This window comes from Brettanomyces bruxellensis, chromosome 7 (assembly GCF_011074885.1).
Source record: "Brettanomyces bruxellensis chromosome 7, complete sequence".
NCBI lineage: Eukaryota > Fungi > Ascomycota > Pichiomycetes > Pichiales > Pichiaceae > Brettanomyces > Brettanomyces bruxellensis.
The window spans coordinates 1,486,141-1,502,159 of NC_054688.1; the positions used below are offsets into that span (position 1 = coordinate 1,486,141).

At 41.6% G+C, this 16,019-nt stretch overlaps 7 protein-coding genes across 7 annotated transcripts; all 7 read right to left on the reverse strand.

Annotated features, from left to right (window-relative positions):
• Positions 1–829: 829 nt before the first annotated feature.
• On the reverse strand, positions 830–3,259 carry BRETT_005117 (uncharacterized protein; the record flags this gene model as incomplete). The annotated part of the gene is made up of 1 exon (XM_041283600.1): positions 830–3,259. The coding sequence occupies one exon, from the start codon at positions 3,257–3,259 to the stop codon at positions 830–832; it is 2,430 nt and encodes an 809-aa protein (XP_041136952.1).
• A 622-nt stretch (positions 3,260–3,881) lies between these two features.
• On the reverse strand, positions 3,882–4,691 carry BRETT_005118 (uncharacterized protein; the record flags this gene model as incomplete). Its single annotated transcript, XM_041283601.1, has 1 exon — positions 3,882–4,691. One exon carries the CDS (start codon positions 4,689–4,691, stop codon positions 3,882–3,884), a length of 810 nt encoding a protein of 269 aa, XP_041136953.1.
• Positions 4,692–4,709: 18 nt separating this feature from the next.
• Positions 4,710–6,646, reverse strand: BRETT_005119 (uncharacterized protein; the record flags this gene model as incomplete). The annotated part of the gene is made up of 5 exons (XM_041283602.1): positions 4,710–5,256; positions 5,484–5,500; positions 5,888–5,900; positions 6,399–6,529; positions 6,629–6,646. 5 exons carry the CDS (start codon positions 6,644–6,646, stop codon positions 4,710–4,712), a joined length of 726 nt encoding a protein of 241 aa, XP_041136954.1.
• Positions 6,647–7,285: 639 nt separating this feature from the next.
• Positions 7,286–9,259, reverse strand: BRETT_005120 (uncharacterized protein; the record flags this gene model as incomplete). The annotated part of the gene is made up of 1 exon (XM_041283603.1): positions 7,286–9,259. One exon carries the CDS (start codon positions 9,257–9,259, stop codon positions 7,286–7,288), a length of 1,974 nt encoding a protein of 657 aa, XP_041136955.1.
• A 1,176-nt stretch (positions 9,260–10,435) lies between these two features.
• BRETT_005121 (uncharacterized protein) lies at positions 10,436–11,245 on the reverse strand (the record flags this gene model as incomplete). The annotated part of the gene is made up of 1 exon (XM_041283604.1): positions 10,436–11,245. The coding sequence occupies one exon, from the start codon at positions 11,243–11,245 to the stop codon at positions 10,436–10,438; it is 810 nt and encodes a 269-aa protein (XP_041136956.1).
• A 428-nt stretch (positions 11,246–11,673) lies between these two features.
• BRETT_005122 (uncharacterized protein) lies at positions 11,674–12,711 on the reverse strand (the record flags this gene model as incomplete). The annotated part of the gene is made up of 1 exon (XM_041283605.1): positions 11,674–12,711. The coding sequence occupies one exon, from the start codon at positions 12,709–12,711 to the stop codon at positions 11,674–11,676; it is 1,038 nt and encodes a 345-aa protein (XP_041136957.1).
• A 1,068-nt stretch (positions 12,712–13,779) lies between these two features.
• Positions 13,780–14,844, reverse strand: BRETT_005123 (uncharacterized protein; the record flags this gene model as incomplete). The annotated part of the gene is made up of 1 exon (XM_041283606.1): positions 13,780–14,844. One exon carries the CDS (start codon positions 14,842–14,844, stop codon positions 13,780–13,782), a length of 1,065 nt encoding a protein of 354 aa, XP_041136958.1.
• Between the last annotated feature and the right edge of the window lie 1,175 nt (positions 14,845–16,019).

Sequence of the window (16,019 nt, forward strand, 5' to 3'; positions counted from 1 at the left end):
ATCAATGAAATGGCAAATCTGTTTCGGCTGTCTCCATTGTTCAGCATCCCCGATAGAACGGGATGAATATTCATAACTCAAAAAAAACTTTGGTCGAGGGGAAAGCAGAGGGCCGAAGAAAAACAATAAATTTCACGAGCCGAGTTTTTTCTCCACACTTGAAAGCGGCATTTAAGGCTGACTGAAGGCCTTTGAGAGTTGTCCGATGCACCTTGCTGATTTCTGCCTACGGCGGCACCCCGCGGAGTTTCGTGGGGTGGGGAATTTACTGCGGGTATCGTGGGGTTTTTACTATTTAGCTTTCTTCTATTCATTCTTGATGCCCCATTATATTATGCTAAATTCACTAGCGGTCAATCCAATCTTGACAACACCGGTGCCTTTTTAATAACCGATAATTTTCCTCTTTTTAATTATATTTCCATCTTAAATTTGAGGCCTGAATGAAATTGATCGAAAACTGGATTTCACATCTATGTTGGATTTTCATTTATTTCACCGCCTCGACACATCCTTGCACACAACGTATCTTGATGATTTTCATACTTTCATAAGTATTCTTCTGGAATTACCACTGATCTACCTAATATGGCGTGCTTCTGGATCTAAGAAAGGTTGCTTTCATTGTGGATGGTGTGCTAAGAATGTTTTGATTCTTCTTGTCCACTTCAGTTACCATAACAAACACAAACTAAGCATTTTCCATATGTACGTACTCCATGCTTGAAATCAGTTAGCAGATATTCATCTGAGAACAATTTGAAGGATACACAATTACTTTCCGTATGGAGACATGCTTTCAACATTCAACATAGTTGCAGCTTCTTGATCACTCTATCTCCAATCTCTCCATTTTTCTGTTGAATTTTTTTTCAGAATGGTCGTACTTTGTCATCTGATTCCATTGGCCATCTATTTTCCCGTTATTATCATGCACATTGTCGCTTTGGTCATTTATAGTATCATTTAATTGGCTTCTCTGACCAGCTAGGTCTGTTTTATCACATCGGTCTGTCTTTATTTCTCCCTCTTGATCACCTTTTGCCTCCTCATATTCTTTATTTCTTTTCCCAACTTCCTCACTCTCATTTTCCATCTTTTGCTCATTTTCTTTCTTTTCGCCACTATCTCTTCCTTCATCTTTATCTCTTTTTTTACCTCTATCTCCTTCTTCATTCTTCTCCTTTCCCCCATCTTCCTCCACACCCCTTTCACCACTTTCACCACTCCTTGAACTCCCGGCCTTTCTCATCCGCCTCTCTACACCATTCATGTCCTCATACGACCGACCGTTCAACTGGTACCAGAAAATCACATCCGTGTAATTCGGATAGAGCACATTTGCATCGTAATCGTAATCAGTATCTTCAGAGTATTCTACAGGTGCACAATAGTCTGGATTGGTGAACTGGGCCCGCCTGGCCTTGAAATAGTCCCAAACCGACCGCGTCCGACCCGGGAGGTCGTGCTCGTACCGTTCCTTGTCACAGTTTTGCAGAAATGTTCCATACTGGCACGAGTAGAGGTGGTAGACCAATCTGCGCAAAAACCTCTCGTTGTATTGAAAAGCAGCCGGATTTTGCCTCATTAACTGATAAACACAGTCCAAAAACTGCTGAAATGTTGGACTCTCGAGACTTTCAGCGTTCGGCCGAGACCGAAGTGCCTGGTTGAGCTGTCGGAAACTCTTAAAACCTTGAAAATTCCGGAATCTCGTTCCCACAGATGCAACTTTGCTCGACGCGTAATCGTGGAATTTCCCCTCTGTGTTCAAACGGCCGCATCTGTCGTTGAATCGGTGGCCAAACGAGCACCAGTCTTTCTCAACAAGCACAAAAAAGCCATCCAGGGTCCGGAAGTACGGATCGATGCATATTTCAACAAGTGATATCACCTGCGGGGTCCTGTCCCAGCCATCCGAGCAGTGCACGACCATATGGGCACCTTTCAAGTGGATCCACTTGACCAAAAGATCTGTCGCTTTCAGTAATTGTGACACGTAGTGCCTCCAGCCGCTTTTCGCAAGCTGCTCGTGCATCTCCGCCCTGTGCTCGGCGATCTCCGGCGTACTCGCCGCCCCAACTGCCCCCTCCACATCTCCGTTACGCAAAACCTCCTTCACGCAGTTCATGCTGTCTCGAATCACATGGATATTTTCCAACCCAAGGTACAATTTCCGGCTTGTTTCGCCCCAGTAGTTGTCCATGCTCTCAGTTCCAGCCCCGACTGCCATCTGGGCCATCGCACTTGTGACTGGCCGGGCATCCACCACAAGATTTTGCTCTTTACCACGCCCATTACTGCTAAATGCCCCATATACCAACCTCTCGTCCTGGTACGACCGATTCTGCTTGATTCCCACCAACGGCTGCGAACACCGCATGATCGTGCACCCGTTTTTCCGGTAGTAGTACGCCAGACACGGGAAACGGGCCCTGGATCGGAATTTGGAAGATTCTGTAATTACGGCATCTTGAACATCCGCCGGAACGCACACAAAACGCGGATACGTGTCGCACACATCGTACATCTCGTTCACGCCGGTCATCCGCCACGAATGGCGGCCTTTTCTGGGCTTTTCCAGCCCTAATGTCGCACTTTCCAGCTCTCCAAGCCGCTTTTTCACGTTTTCCACTTCATCAAAGCTTAAACCTTCACGCACAAACTCCGCCTGCGGGTCATAGTCCCACCAGCTATCGTACTGCGCTTCGATCACAATTGGTTCGTACAAAAACGCATAACACTCCTCAATGCTGCCCGTGCATGTCAGCTTCATCACACTGTCGTACACATCCTTACACACGGTCACATCCTGGAAGTCGAAACTCATGTAGTTGTAATCCCGACAGTAGATTTTCAGGTTCGCTCCCTTGTAGAGTTGATCCCGCTTCCAAGCCTCCACCTCCTCCTCCAATTCCATGTTGTGTGCCTGCTTACTTTTCTCCTTCTCCTCCTCCTCCTCCCTACCTTGCCAATTAGTGCCGTCGGCTCTATTCCCCACTTGCACCCCCTCATTCACACCTTTCCAGCTTCGTTTGTACATCAATGCAGAGCCCTTGCGCAGCTCTACACGCTCTATTATTGGGTAGCAGCACCAGAGCTCTCTCAGACTCGCTGGCTTGCCATTTGTGTGCCCATTGCTGCTTTCTGCTAGTGTAAAAATAAGATGATGTGTTGTTAGATGTAATGAACCTTTAAACGACCTTCCTCGCCGATGCAATGTGATGTTATCCACTTTTGTGATCTTGAGATATTCCATTGCTCTGATTGTGTTGGTTGCTTTTGTTCAATGCCTTAATTTACTTAATGCTATGATATGCTAACTGTTCCAGATCTCTCCCCTGAGCTTTTTCCTTTTTTTTTTTTTTTTTTTTTTCCCCTACTTCTCATTCTTGCCTATCCTTTTTATCTACACTACAATGTTATCTCGGCCCGCACAGCCCGATCCACATCTGGCAATTTATATTAGCGCCAAATAGCTGTGTAATTAGTATGTTAGATCAGACACAGAATATTTAGTATTTTCAAAGCAGTTGGAATAAATTCCAGCAAAAAGCAATTTTAATTGTTTCATGCTAGTTGTTTCGTCTACTTCCGTATCCTGTTGTGTTGTCTGTGATCAGAAACTGTGAAGGGAGTAAAATAGTTCAAGTAATGCTTTATTATCTACTTGTTGCTTTCACCTTTATATAAAAATAGGATTTTACCTTTAAGCTCTTCGTTTTATATCTCATTTCATATCCATCTCATTTCCATCTTATATCTCATTTCATATCCATCTTAAGTCCATTTCCGATCCACCTCTTATCCATTTCCTATCCGTTTCATATTCATCTTCTATCCGTTTCTTATCCATTTCCTATCCATTTCTTATCCATTTCCTAACCATTCATCCTTTCCCACACCCTCAACTTCTCATCTATTGGATGCCACCTCCTCTGACTACCCCATTTGGATGAAAAGAGCATTTCCTTAAGTCTGCTCACCGTCCTGCGATAGGCAAACTTCTCATCCTCACCTGCAAATCCAGTTTCAGCTTTTTCAATACTGCTCTTGCTAATATCATCCGTTTCAACATCAAAGGCCGCACCATTCATCTCATCATACGAAGTTGCATTTGGTTGCAGTGGATTCACTGTGTCTAAAATTGTCTGTGTTGCCATCTCACTATCTTCAACTGCACTTATATTATCTCCCTCAATTGGAGTACACTTGAACCCAATGCATTTCCCACCTGTATTTGAAGTATTGAAAAAAATATGTTCTATATCCACATCTGAACGCATTACAAGTCTACAACCAGTCTCATAAGTAGCATCGACAAACTCTATGAGCTTTCTGGCTTCGTTCTTTTGGCCAGATCCTAATGCTGGAACATTATCCAAGATAACAGTCTGAAATCTTGATGCTATAGAGATGAAATCCCCGGGTCCAAACTCGTTCCCGGAGAATAAGTGTGAAAAGTCTAGCAGTACCGAATTGTCCTTGCACTGGTCTAGATTAATCTTTCTTCCAAAGCTGTAGAAATATGTCGACTCCCATTTTCCTGGTCCTACCAACTGGAAAAGCGTGTTTTTCCACCTCGTTTGATCTGGATCATTCTTCTTCACAATGAAAGAGATGCTTTCTGTGCTTAGCGAGTCCAACCGATGATCATTTTCACTGTCCATGTCAAATATCGTGCATTGCATCTTTAAAATACGTTCAAACTATCCAAACTGGGCAGAGTTGAACCCACCCGTGTACATATTAGACGGTAATCTGTTGGATGTGGCCACTAGCACACCTCCAAACCTGAAAAAATAGGTAAATATAATCTTGATCACTCTTGCGGCGGCCAAATCAGGCATCATAAATTCATCAAGCATCAAAATATAGTTTGTTTGCACGAGATTTGAAGCGATTTCGAACAAAATAAGCTCATTCTGGCCCTTCATTAGCACATTTTGTCTGCTGATCTGGTTAATCTCTCTAAAAATCCACAATACAAAGCTGCTGTAATAAACCCTGAGCTTTCTTCTGATCGGAAGCGACTCAGAGAACATATTCATAAGCATTGACTTGCCAGTTCCGACTTCACCATTAATCAATAAGCCTTGAAGAACTGGGATGTTCTCAAGGGCCTCTTCATCACTTAAGACTTTGATTAGCTGTTTGCATTCATCCTCCTTTTTCCTTTGCACATCCTTGTGATACAATCCAGAAACGAAGGTAACAATATTCCAATTTTTGTTTGTTTTCTTTGAAATTCGTCCTCTTTTTTCTTAATTGAGTCTTGAGAGTTGCATGCACGTCTCAAGTCACGCACTAGTGTATCTATTTGCAATGCCTTGGCATCCAGTTCGTAGTCTTTCAATCTAAAATATAACTTTTGGAACTCTTTTGCAGCCCTCATCTGCTCGATATCCGGGTTAAGAGTCCCATTTCTGACGTTGTTTCCCGATAAACAAGAAAGGGATCAGTAACTTTTGGACACGAGATACTCAGCAGTCAAATACCACTATACCTTATATATGTATTTGTGAAGAAGCATGTTTTAAGCATTGAGTTCTGTTTTTTGTAAGTTGGAATAAATAAGAAAACTCAAGTGAGAGATTAATCATGTCAACAGGATTGGCGAACAGATCAGTAGTCGATTCTCAATAAAATGCTAACCCAATCCCCCGGGAGCAAAAAATGGTTATTTAAAAGTCGGATTGGGAATCAAGGCTGGTATTTATACAATTGCGAAATGGGACTTATGATTTATTATCATGGTTGAGATGAAAAGAGAAAGAACTCCGAATTGAATACCCAAAAATGAATGGGAGACTGAGCAAAAAAGTACTAAAGAAAAAAAAAATTAAATAAATAGAGGTGCATTGCCGAAAGAAGGTAGAATTGAAACGAGACCCGGATCTCTACATGAATATGCTATAAATACAATTTAAATAGCTACACAGGCGTAATTGCCGATCGAAGCTATGCAATACAAAATATGTATTCGATATGAACCCGCAAAATCAGTAAACAGTAAAATGAAGAGGAAATGTTCATGAGGTGATGCAAACAAATGAATGGTTGCTCTATTTAGGCTCAGAGATGTATTTTAGACTGTCTCTTTATTATCCAGAGCTGCGATCCGCAGAACACGAAGAAGGCTAAGTAGATGAAAACTGCCCCGAAGATTGTTTTGGCAACACTTAAATTCTGTGGTGTTAGTATGCAGAAGATAGAAGAGGTATCAAGTAAGAAAACAAAGCATGCAGAATCTAGCATAGTCGAGCTGATTGAACCAATATACTCATACTTAGAGATTAGATATGAAGTTAAAGCGGCAAAATTGGACAATATGATGTTTGATTCAGTTTGTAGTACAATTCGGTGTGTTTGGCATCAAATTTGAGATGTATACTTACGCTTTGCCATCTTCAGGATCGTCTATCGAGCCCACCAGTGCCTCATTGTTTGTGTAGAAGAGAGCACCTATCACTGAGAGGATGAGGACTCCGAAAGCAGAAAGAACAGTGCAAAACCAAGCTTTTCCTGCCTATTTGATGAAGAAGTAGAGTAGTTGTTAGTAAGATAATTGAGAGATAGGGAAGTATTGTTGATGCAGAGGGATCCCTGTATTTTACACTGTACTTACTGTAACAGCTGGCTTCATTTTTGGTTAATGAGAAGATGAAAACTGGAGTGTAATAGGAAGTAGGTAGGACAAGTTGAAAACATGTAGATAATAAGAGTAGAGATAGAGTTAAGTGGACGGCAGAACAAAAAAAAAAAAAAAGGCAGCGAAATTTGATGTAGAATTGAATTGTTTAGTACCGCGCATATTTCAGTACTTATTTTTTGCTCTAATTATCCCTCTTTAATACAACCTACCATATGATAAGTGATGTACTATTACTTTGACTATTGCTTATTGCAACTTCTATTTAATAACCTACTAATATTTAATTACCTAAATACTATTTACTTAAGTTCTACCTAAATACCATTGACTTAATAATTACTTACCTAATTACTTACCTAATTACCACTTACATAATTACTACTTACTTAGTTACTTATTTAAATACCATTTACCTAATTACTACTTACCTAATTACTTACCTAATTACTTACCTAATTACTTACCTAATTACCACTTAATTTCTACTTACCTAATTACTTACTCAATTACTCACCCAATTATCACTTAATTTCTACCTAATTACTACCTAATTACCTCACAATTACCATCTGCTGCCTCCAAATTCAATATTAAGCATTACACAGAAACTTTTCAATGCACATTATCAGATCAAATTCTAAGATTCTCGCCAAAGTCCTGGTCCTGCTGAATCAGCGAATCGTTAACCGGAGAGCCGTTTGCGTTCTGGTTTTCCTGCTTCACCTGATTTCCGTCATCGATGCTCATTTTGGCCTTCACACGCAGCTTTTCGACCTCCTCGGCATCTCTTCGGTGGTTCTTCTCTATAACCAAACTGCGAAGAAGGTTGTTTTCCAGCTCCAACCTCTTGACTTTGGCCTCCAAGCCCTTTGAGGCCTCCTCCAGATCCTTAATTGTCCGCTGCATTTCCTGTTCTTTCAGCTTTTTCTTGATTCTAAACCGCGCGGAGGCCGCCGTATTACGCCGTTTCTTATCTTTCTCCGTGTCCGCACGGTCCGAACCCATCGGAGAAGTTGAGGCAAGCGGACTTAGGTTCGTCGTCGATGCCGGAGATGTCGAACTGCTGAAAGTTCCGCTTTCTGCCTTCCGCCTCTTGCTATTTCGGCTTTCTCGCCCGTTTTCCCGCCCCAATGCTCGCTTTCCGTATCCGGAATCGCTGACGGGCTCCGACCGGATCCCCGAATGTTGTTTTTCTCGTGACTCGATTGCCAACGGGAACGTCTGGGCGGTGGCGGCAAAATTGGCCGCGATTCCCGGCGGAATCCGCCGGTCATTCTGGGAAAATCGACCCGATAGGTTCGGCGTCGAGTTAGAATTCATGTTTGCATCCTTGCCCAGAAAGCTCGGCAACGTTGACTCTGGGATGGTGCTGGATGGAGTCACTGAAGGAGTCACCGAAGATGTGATCGAAGGTGTCATCGATAGTGAGTTGTGATGTTGATGAAGTTGTTGTTGTTGTTGTTGTTGTTGTTGTTGCTGCTGCTGTTGTTGTTGTATTCCTTGCTGCTGCAAGCCTGAAACATCAGTCCTGTGGTAAGCAATCAGTGTGGCAAGAGCCTCAATTTGCATTTGCGACAATCCGGCTGCCGCCAAAGTGTTTTGTGCACCCTGGGGCACTTGTGCACGGGGTAAAAGCTGCTGCACCTGCGAGATGGAGGCATTCTGCAGCCCGGAGGCCCCTGAAGACCCCAGAATTGCCTGTGGATGGGCCAGAGAGGGCAGACCCAAGGAATTAGGAATGCTGGTATTGCTATTTGGGGTGTTAAATGCTGAATTTTGAGAATTAAGCGTCGAATTTTGAGCATTAAGGCCCGAGTTTCGATCATTAAGCCCCGAATTCAACCCTCCAGACCGGCCGCCACCAAAATTCACACCGTTACTGCCACTAAAGGCCCCCGTAGAGCCGCTGAGCATGCCGGATAAAGTCGAGGCCGCGTATGCGTCGCCGTTGCGTTCACCAACGCCAGAATTTGCGTTGCTGCGTCCTTGGTTCGAACCCGAGTCCACAAAATGCCAAGGCGAACCACTAGCGTTGCCACTTATGCTTGTTGAAGAAAGTGGCGTCTGGATGAGACTCGAGGGGCTCGAGTGGCTGCTATTATCGCTCCCCCTAATACTGTTGATGAGGTTGTTGATGTTGATGTTGTTGTTGTTGTTGTTATTCATATTACTGTTGTTGTTGTTATTCATGTTACTGCTGTTGCCATTGCTGTTGTCATTGCCACTTCTATTTCTATCCATATCCCCGTTCCCTGAGTCACTCGTTCCCATACGAGGCTTCTTCTGCTTCTCCTCATCGGGGAAAACAAACTCATCATCTGCAAATGCCGCCAACTCCGCAGTAAGCTGCTCCTCGAGGTTCGGATTATCCCCCATGGGATCCGCATTCGAGTTGAAAAACTCATCGACGTACACTAGTTGCTCCAACAACTCTGATGGCGTATCGTCACTCACACTTCCCGACATTGACCCATTAGTGTTCCCGTTTCCACTCTCACTTCTCATCTCGTTAATCCTGTCGCTGCCAGTTGCCCCGCCACTCTTGTTGCTCACCATTGGAGGGCGACTGTTGATCCCACTGCTTTTGTCCTGCGCCGTAGACATGTGATTATCTATGATATGACGCTAGCAACAAAGTTGATGCTTTGAAAAAAGGTCGATATCCGCCCAAGATCAGGCTCTGTTTTCGAAAAGGCAGTAATATAGACTGTCCCGTACCCAGTCTTGCTGTTTTTAGCCCCGCTAAAAGTCGATGGCCGTCCTCTATTGTTCTTTAAGGTTAACCTACTGTGTCAGGCAAGAGTGCTTGTAAATCGTAAGAATCCGTCCTGAAGAATATACTGTACTAAGATTCAAATTAAAACTCCCGAAACCGTGCACACAACGTGGTCAAGTTTATGAAATTTGTCAAGTTTATGATGTTTGCTGGCCGATGAAGAAAAAATGATAGGAGACTGGAAAGAAAAAAGAATAAAGGAAATCCAAATAAAAGATATATATTATTGTATTATTGAGAAAATTTATTGAGCCCAATATATTCATTTATGACAAATTGTTCGACACCGAGAAAAAAGTGCGAGCCTAGCGCCTAGCTTTTTCTTTATGTCTCTGTCTATTTTTCTCACAATTCTAATTTCCTTTATTTCCATCTCCAAATCTATTTTGTTCGATTGCTTCGCATTGTTCAATATTCTACGCTCTTTCTGCTTTTCTTTTTCACTACTATATCTCCATCTTCTTTATCTCTTCTATCATCTTTACCTCATCCTTTTTCTTTATCATATCCTTCTTCTCCCCTATCTTCTTAATCCCCCCCATCTTCTTGGTTTATCCCGTATTCCTCATCTTCTCAACTATACTGCATGTACCTGCGATCCAAACTCATCTTTTCTCTACTTGATTATCTCTTGTTGAGCTCTTTTGAACTCACGTTTTTCATCACACTCCTCGAAAATATCACTCAATCCATTCTGCAACAATAAAATCAGATCCCTACCATAGCAGCTTTAATAATAAAAACATCAATCACAATAATTATTTTGTTGACATAACAATCTCGGTAAATTCTATTAAATACACACTCCCTGTCGACCCTCCCACTATCCGGCATGCCAAGGTCTTAGCGCTTCCTCGAGTTGCTGCAAGTGGAAAATAATTATTTTATTTCCTATTGATAGTCGGCTGCCACAGTCACATGAATAATAGTAATACGCCACACCCCTTCAGCCACACCGCATGACTCATACAAATTTCTTTCCTGACTTCACCTCGCGCACGGCCTTATATCGTCGCGACATCCGTGCACCACTTTACCCCACACCACTGACTCAATTGGATGGCTAATTCTCGCACTTGTCGGATTACTTTAACATCCACCCCATTAAAGTATGCCCCCTTCAAGTGGCCCTTTAACTGTGGGTTCACATCCTGCGGTATCAAGCATGAAATAACGATGAGAGACGTTTCTTTGTGGTTGAGGATTCCGCAATACGAGAGTAAATTCGAGTATACGTCCTCTATTGCATATTTCCAGAGATCAGGATATGAGGATGACATCTGCGATATGATCCGGTGGCTCACCTTGCCGTATACTGCATCCCAGAAGTCCCTGCCCCTGGTCTGGGCCTTGTTATAGTCTTCTAGCGTCTTAATTGGCTGTCTGTTTGACTCTTTTCCCAAAGTGTGACTTCTCAAATTGTATGGTGTTGTATCCTTCAGTATCATTAACGAATTGATCGCTTTCGGCAAGCCGGAGAGAGCAGATGTCTTCAAAATTCCTTCTCGTAATCTTTCAGTGGTGGTAAACTCATCTGAGTCTGTTCCTCCATTCACATATGGAGAATACTCTTTATTCACGCCTCTATCCCGAATATCTGCAAACTTCTGAACGATACTTTGCACCTTTTGATACAATTCCAAAGAGGGCTTTTGCTGAAGATGGTTCATTTGCATTGCATAGTGATATATTGTGGGGATCTCGTGTGGTTTGTTACAAACTGTCATAACAACTGCAGCCACTAGATACCATTGATTTCTGAGAGTCTGACTCGATGCTATCTTGAGCATTCTTTGGGGTGTAAGAACAGGCATCTTCTGAGTCAATATTGCTTGAGAGAAACAGTAAATTATGCTTTTTTTTGGCTGGATTGATGTACTTATTAGGAAATAGCGTACTTATTAAGAAAAAGACAGGTGTAGACTAGTGCGGGTTGATAAGAGATGGTTGATTCTTATCAGCAAAAAAAAGTGCTGAAAAAATTGAAAAAAATGAAAAAACTGAAAAAAAACTAGAATATGGAATTCTAGCGATCTGAGTTGTATCTATCTCACACTATAAATTTTACGAGCCATCCACAACATGTAAGTGGACAAAAAGAAAGCAGTAAGCAGCATCTCAAATACACACCGCAACGAAACCTCACTACAACAAACTTTAACGTAAACTCAATCTACGAAACGGCGCAATTGCAATAATGTCTACCCAGTGATATTATACTGCATTTTATAAGTTATACACCTCAGAACTTCCCCTTTAGCTCGGGAACCATAGCCAAGACCTTGCCGGTTTCTGCAAAAGTTTCGACGTTCTTCACAACATACTCCTCCATCTCCTTGGCGGTCTCAATGGTGTGAGTTCCCAAATGAGGCAAAGCCGTAACATTTGGAAGATTGTAAATTTCAGGATTGGCGTTTGGCTCATTTTCCCAAACATCGGAGCCCAAAGCACCGACTTTTCCCGATTTCAAGGCCGGAATCATGTCGGCCTCGTCTATGACGGCACCTCTGGCTGTGTTGATGATCACAACACCGTCTTTCATCTTGCCGATGGTGTCTTTGTTGATAATGTGCTTTGTGTGCGAGTTCAACGGAATGCTGACACAGATGATGTCAGATTGAGCAAGGAGCTCGTCAAACGAAACATACTTGGCCACACCTTCAAGGTCAGAATCTAACTGGTGCCTATTGTGATAGATAATCTCCTTTGGGTGGAAGGGGATCAGTCTGTCTCTGATTGCACGACCAATACCACCCATTCCAAAGATTCCAACCACTTTCCCCTCCGGATCGTGGCCCATTGGCACCTTGCTGTTTAGTTCCTTGGGCCAGAGTCCAAGCTTCATCCTCTCGGTGCCCAATTGGAACACTCTCATGGCTCCAAGAAGAAGATAGATGTGTGTATCGGCAGTGGCATTATCAACAAGGCCTGGAACGTTGGAGACCTGGATTCCCAACTCTCCAAATGCCACAGCATCCACCTGGTCGTATCCTGCACCATTGTGGGACACAGCCTTCACCTTGGTGTGCTCTTTAATCTCTTTAGCAAGCTCTTTATCAAACAAACCCGTCCAGTTGGCGCTATAAAACGTACGCGTAATGTAATCGGCATCGGCATACTTTCCTGCCCGGAGGTCCGAGATGAACTCCTGCCTGTTTTTGGGCTTGCACTCAACGATTTTGACGTTGTAGTTTTTGCTCATTTCCTGCCATGCATCCTCTGCATACACTGTAGGGCCAAGTCTTAGCACTGTTAGGCTTTTATATGCTAAAGTGGTCATTTTGCGATTCTGGATTCTCGAAATTCTGCTTGCTGTTGATTCTGCTGTTATTTTTGTCCTTAGTGAACCCAATACTCTTCCGATTGATGCTTTGGTCTGTGTAAACATGAAAAAACTTGAAATGTGAAACTGAGAGAAAGTGCCCTCCGGAAAATTTAAATAGAAATGCCAGCTTAGGAATCAATTATTCATTGGATTTAAGTTTTTTCTCAGGCCGCCAGTTCGATATTCTACGATCTTTTTATAATGGCGAAATCGACAAAATCTCTTCTTTTTCCCCCGCTCTGCCCTAATCGTGGGATGCTAATTGCCAATTATATGTTTCTCTGATAATGTAGTCGCTGGAAAAACAATTTCAGCATGCACAATTCCAAATGCGAACGAATTCGAATTTATAATCTAGCTGATTTAGGAAAAAATGTTATTCGCGGTTATTGTTTCCGACCTCGCCGTTTTTGCTCTTTCGATTCTGATTTTGTTTATCTTCACTTTATTTTTTTTGTTTGTCTGTTTTATTACAGAGTGAGCGAATATTCCATGCGGATAATAGGCAGTACGGCACTATTCAAATAAATCGTTCTTTGGGCCCTTTTTAGCCAATAAGAATGCGTTCCCGCATGATAACTTCGACTTCTCATCCAGGAACAAACAGCGAGAATTTTGGAATAGAGATTCGGTCAAGTATCTACTTATTTTTTGGTTTAAATCTTGAATATAAAGACGTATGTGTAGAAAGCGTTTATACGTAAAATGGATTTATAACATCGACATTCGATGATTATAATTTGTATTTCATTTAAGCGCCCAAAATGCGTTCAGGAAGGGTTTTCTGTTACAATCAATAACCGTTAAGCAAAATCAAAATGTATGAGGATAAGCAATTTACCTATATATATATATATATGCAAGTATAAATGCCTGCTAATAAGCAGAAGCATGAAAACTTGCAAAACTACGAAGTCCGAAAAGTATTGATCATAAGCATAGTGCTTATCAAATAACTGGCGCGAAATACTTAGCCAAGCAACCCCTTTATATCCTCATATCATCCAAAGCTTCTTCTTACCATCACTTCGGTATCTCGCTTACTATACTGTCATACACCTTTGGAACATTCTCAACCTGCCCTATCTTTAAAGCATATTGGATTGGCTTTCCTTGTTCAATCGTCTGAATCCTGATGAACTTCTTACCTGCAAACGAACTTGTCATCCCCTTCAAAACTTTAATGTTTTTAGCAATTGGAAGATTGAGAATCAGCTTCAAGTTTCCAGCCTGACGCATTATCAACCTTGATCTGTAACTATCTGTTGGTTTCTTTAGCTGGTTCACCTTCAAGATTCCCACTCCTCTCTCTTTCCAGCCCTCGGAAAGCTTTTCTAAGTCCATCCGGTACAATTTTGCTTTCACTTGGTACAAAGTAGTCTCCTCTTCCTCACCAGACTTGACATCTTGTTTTTGAAGATGAATTGTCCTGTAGACGGTATCTTCTCCTTTAGCATTATCCTTTACACTGTTATCCTCCTTCTTTCCATCCTTTCCTAGACTTGTTGCCTTTCCTGTAAACGGTTTGTCAAATATCGGCTTTGTGCCTTTGTCTGTACTTTGAAATAGACTGTTAAATGATGATCCGCTGCCGAATATCTTTGCTGCAGCCTTCGCTCCGCCTTCTTTGTTTGCGAATGGATTCTTCTTTGTTCCGAATCCTCCAAACCCTCCAAATTTACCAAACGATGTGGATTGTCCAAAAACAAATTTTGGCTTTTCCGCCCTTGAGTCCTTTGGTTCGACTTCTTTTTTGTCTTCCGGCTTGGTCTCAGTGGCTCTGACGTCTTTTTTATCTGTAATTTCTGTTATTTTTGCCTTTTTAGGAGTGTCTTTTGCATCTGCTTCATGCACTCTCTTTTTACCTCTTATTTCTCCCTTTTTAACCTCTTCATTTCCATTTGGAGCTTCTTTTGTGGATTTCTTTGCTTCCCCTAGCTTTTCGTCTTCTTTCTCATTCTTTATTTCCTCCTTTTTGTCCTTGGATATATCTTCTTTTGCTCCAATCTCCTTCTTTTGTTCCTTATGCTCTTCTTTTTTAACTTCGGTTGTTTTTTGCACCGAATGCTTGTCTGTTGTCGAATCCATATTGTTTATCTGTTAATTCAATTTCAAAAATATTTCAATCTGTATTTTACATCCCCAGCAACAAAAATTGTGCCCTATCTAATGATTTCATCCAATCGTCCGCCTATTTGTACTTTAGAGATGTAAACACATCAAATTTGTGAAGCAGAAATATATCTACCATCCGCACCTTTTTTTTTTTTCAAACCACAAATCTTTTTCAGAAGTAAGTATCTCAGGGCCCATCTGACAAAGCATGTTTTTTATTGTTCAGTATTCTTGCTTAACCATTTAGTTATTTTCCTTATTCTTCTTCAGAATTCGTTCATTCTCTATTCAGATATAGGACTTCCCTAATTTTGGTGCCCCTTTTTCCCTCATTTTGGTACTATATATATACAATATCACTAGGGTGTTAATTTCGGCATGCTTGCATTAGTCAGTATGCATCTAATAGCACACTTTAATCTCTAACGCAGGCCGATTATTTGTCATAAGGCCGTTATAAGATCACTTTTCTAAGATTTTGATCTGTTAACACATGAATATCTTGTTGTCTTGGAGTATACCGCTGACGAAGAGCAGACTATAATAGTCCTTTTATGCGTCGATCGACGCAAATCCCGGTAGAGCACTTCTTGGTGTGTGATAACAAATGCAGCATGTTTGTCATAGCTGATAAGAAAATGAATTATGTGGTAACTTTGTAAATTTCATTATAGTTCTAACCCAGTTATAGCTTTCCCTAATTTGTGTTTGTGGCAGTATGTTCCTTGAGCATTCCTAAAAGCCTAGAAATCTGAACAGAAGTGAAGGTGGGATCAATTATAACTATCAGTATAAATAATAATGGTGCCGCAGACATCATAATTGAAACTATTAGAAGCAATATCTGTAATCCAATAAAAATATTGTGAGCTTGCCGGTATAGTATGGTTAGTGTGTTTTGTAAGCATTAGGTGCTTTTATTCCAGTATGTACTTACTCACCAAATATATCATTTTCTTAAACGATGGCATCTTGTGCAGTTATGGTTTTAAAGTGAGAGGATTATCAACAGAAGCAAAGTAGAAGTCTTTGTTGGTTGTACTTTTGTACCTGCATGTTGCATATTTATATCAGTTGATATTTTAATTCTCTCAGGTTTTTAGCGCCAGTCCTTGTTTTATGTCAAAAAATAAAATTCTTCAGTTATT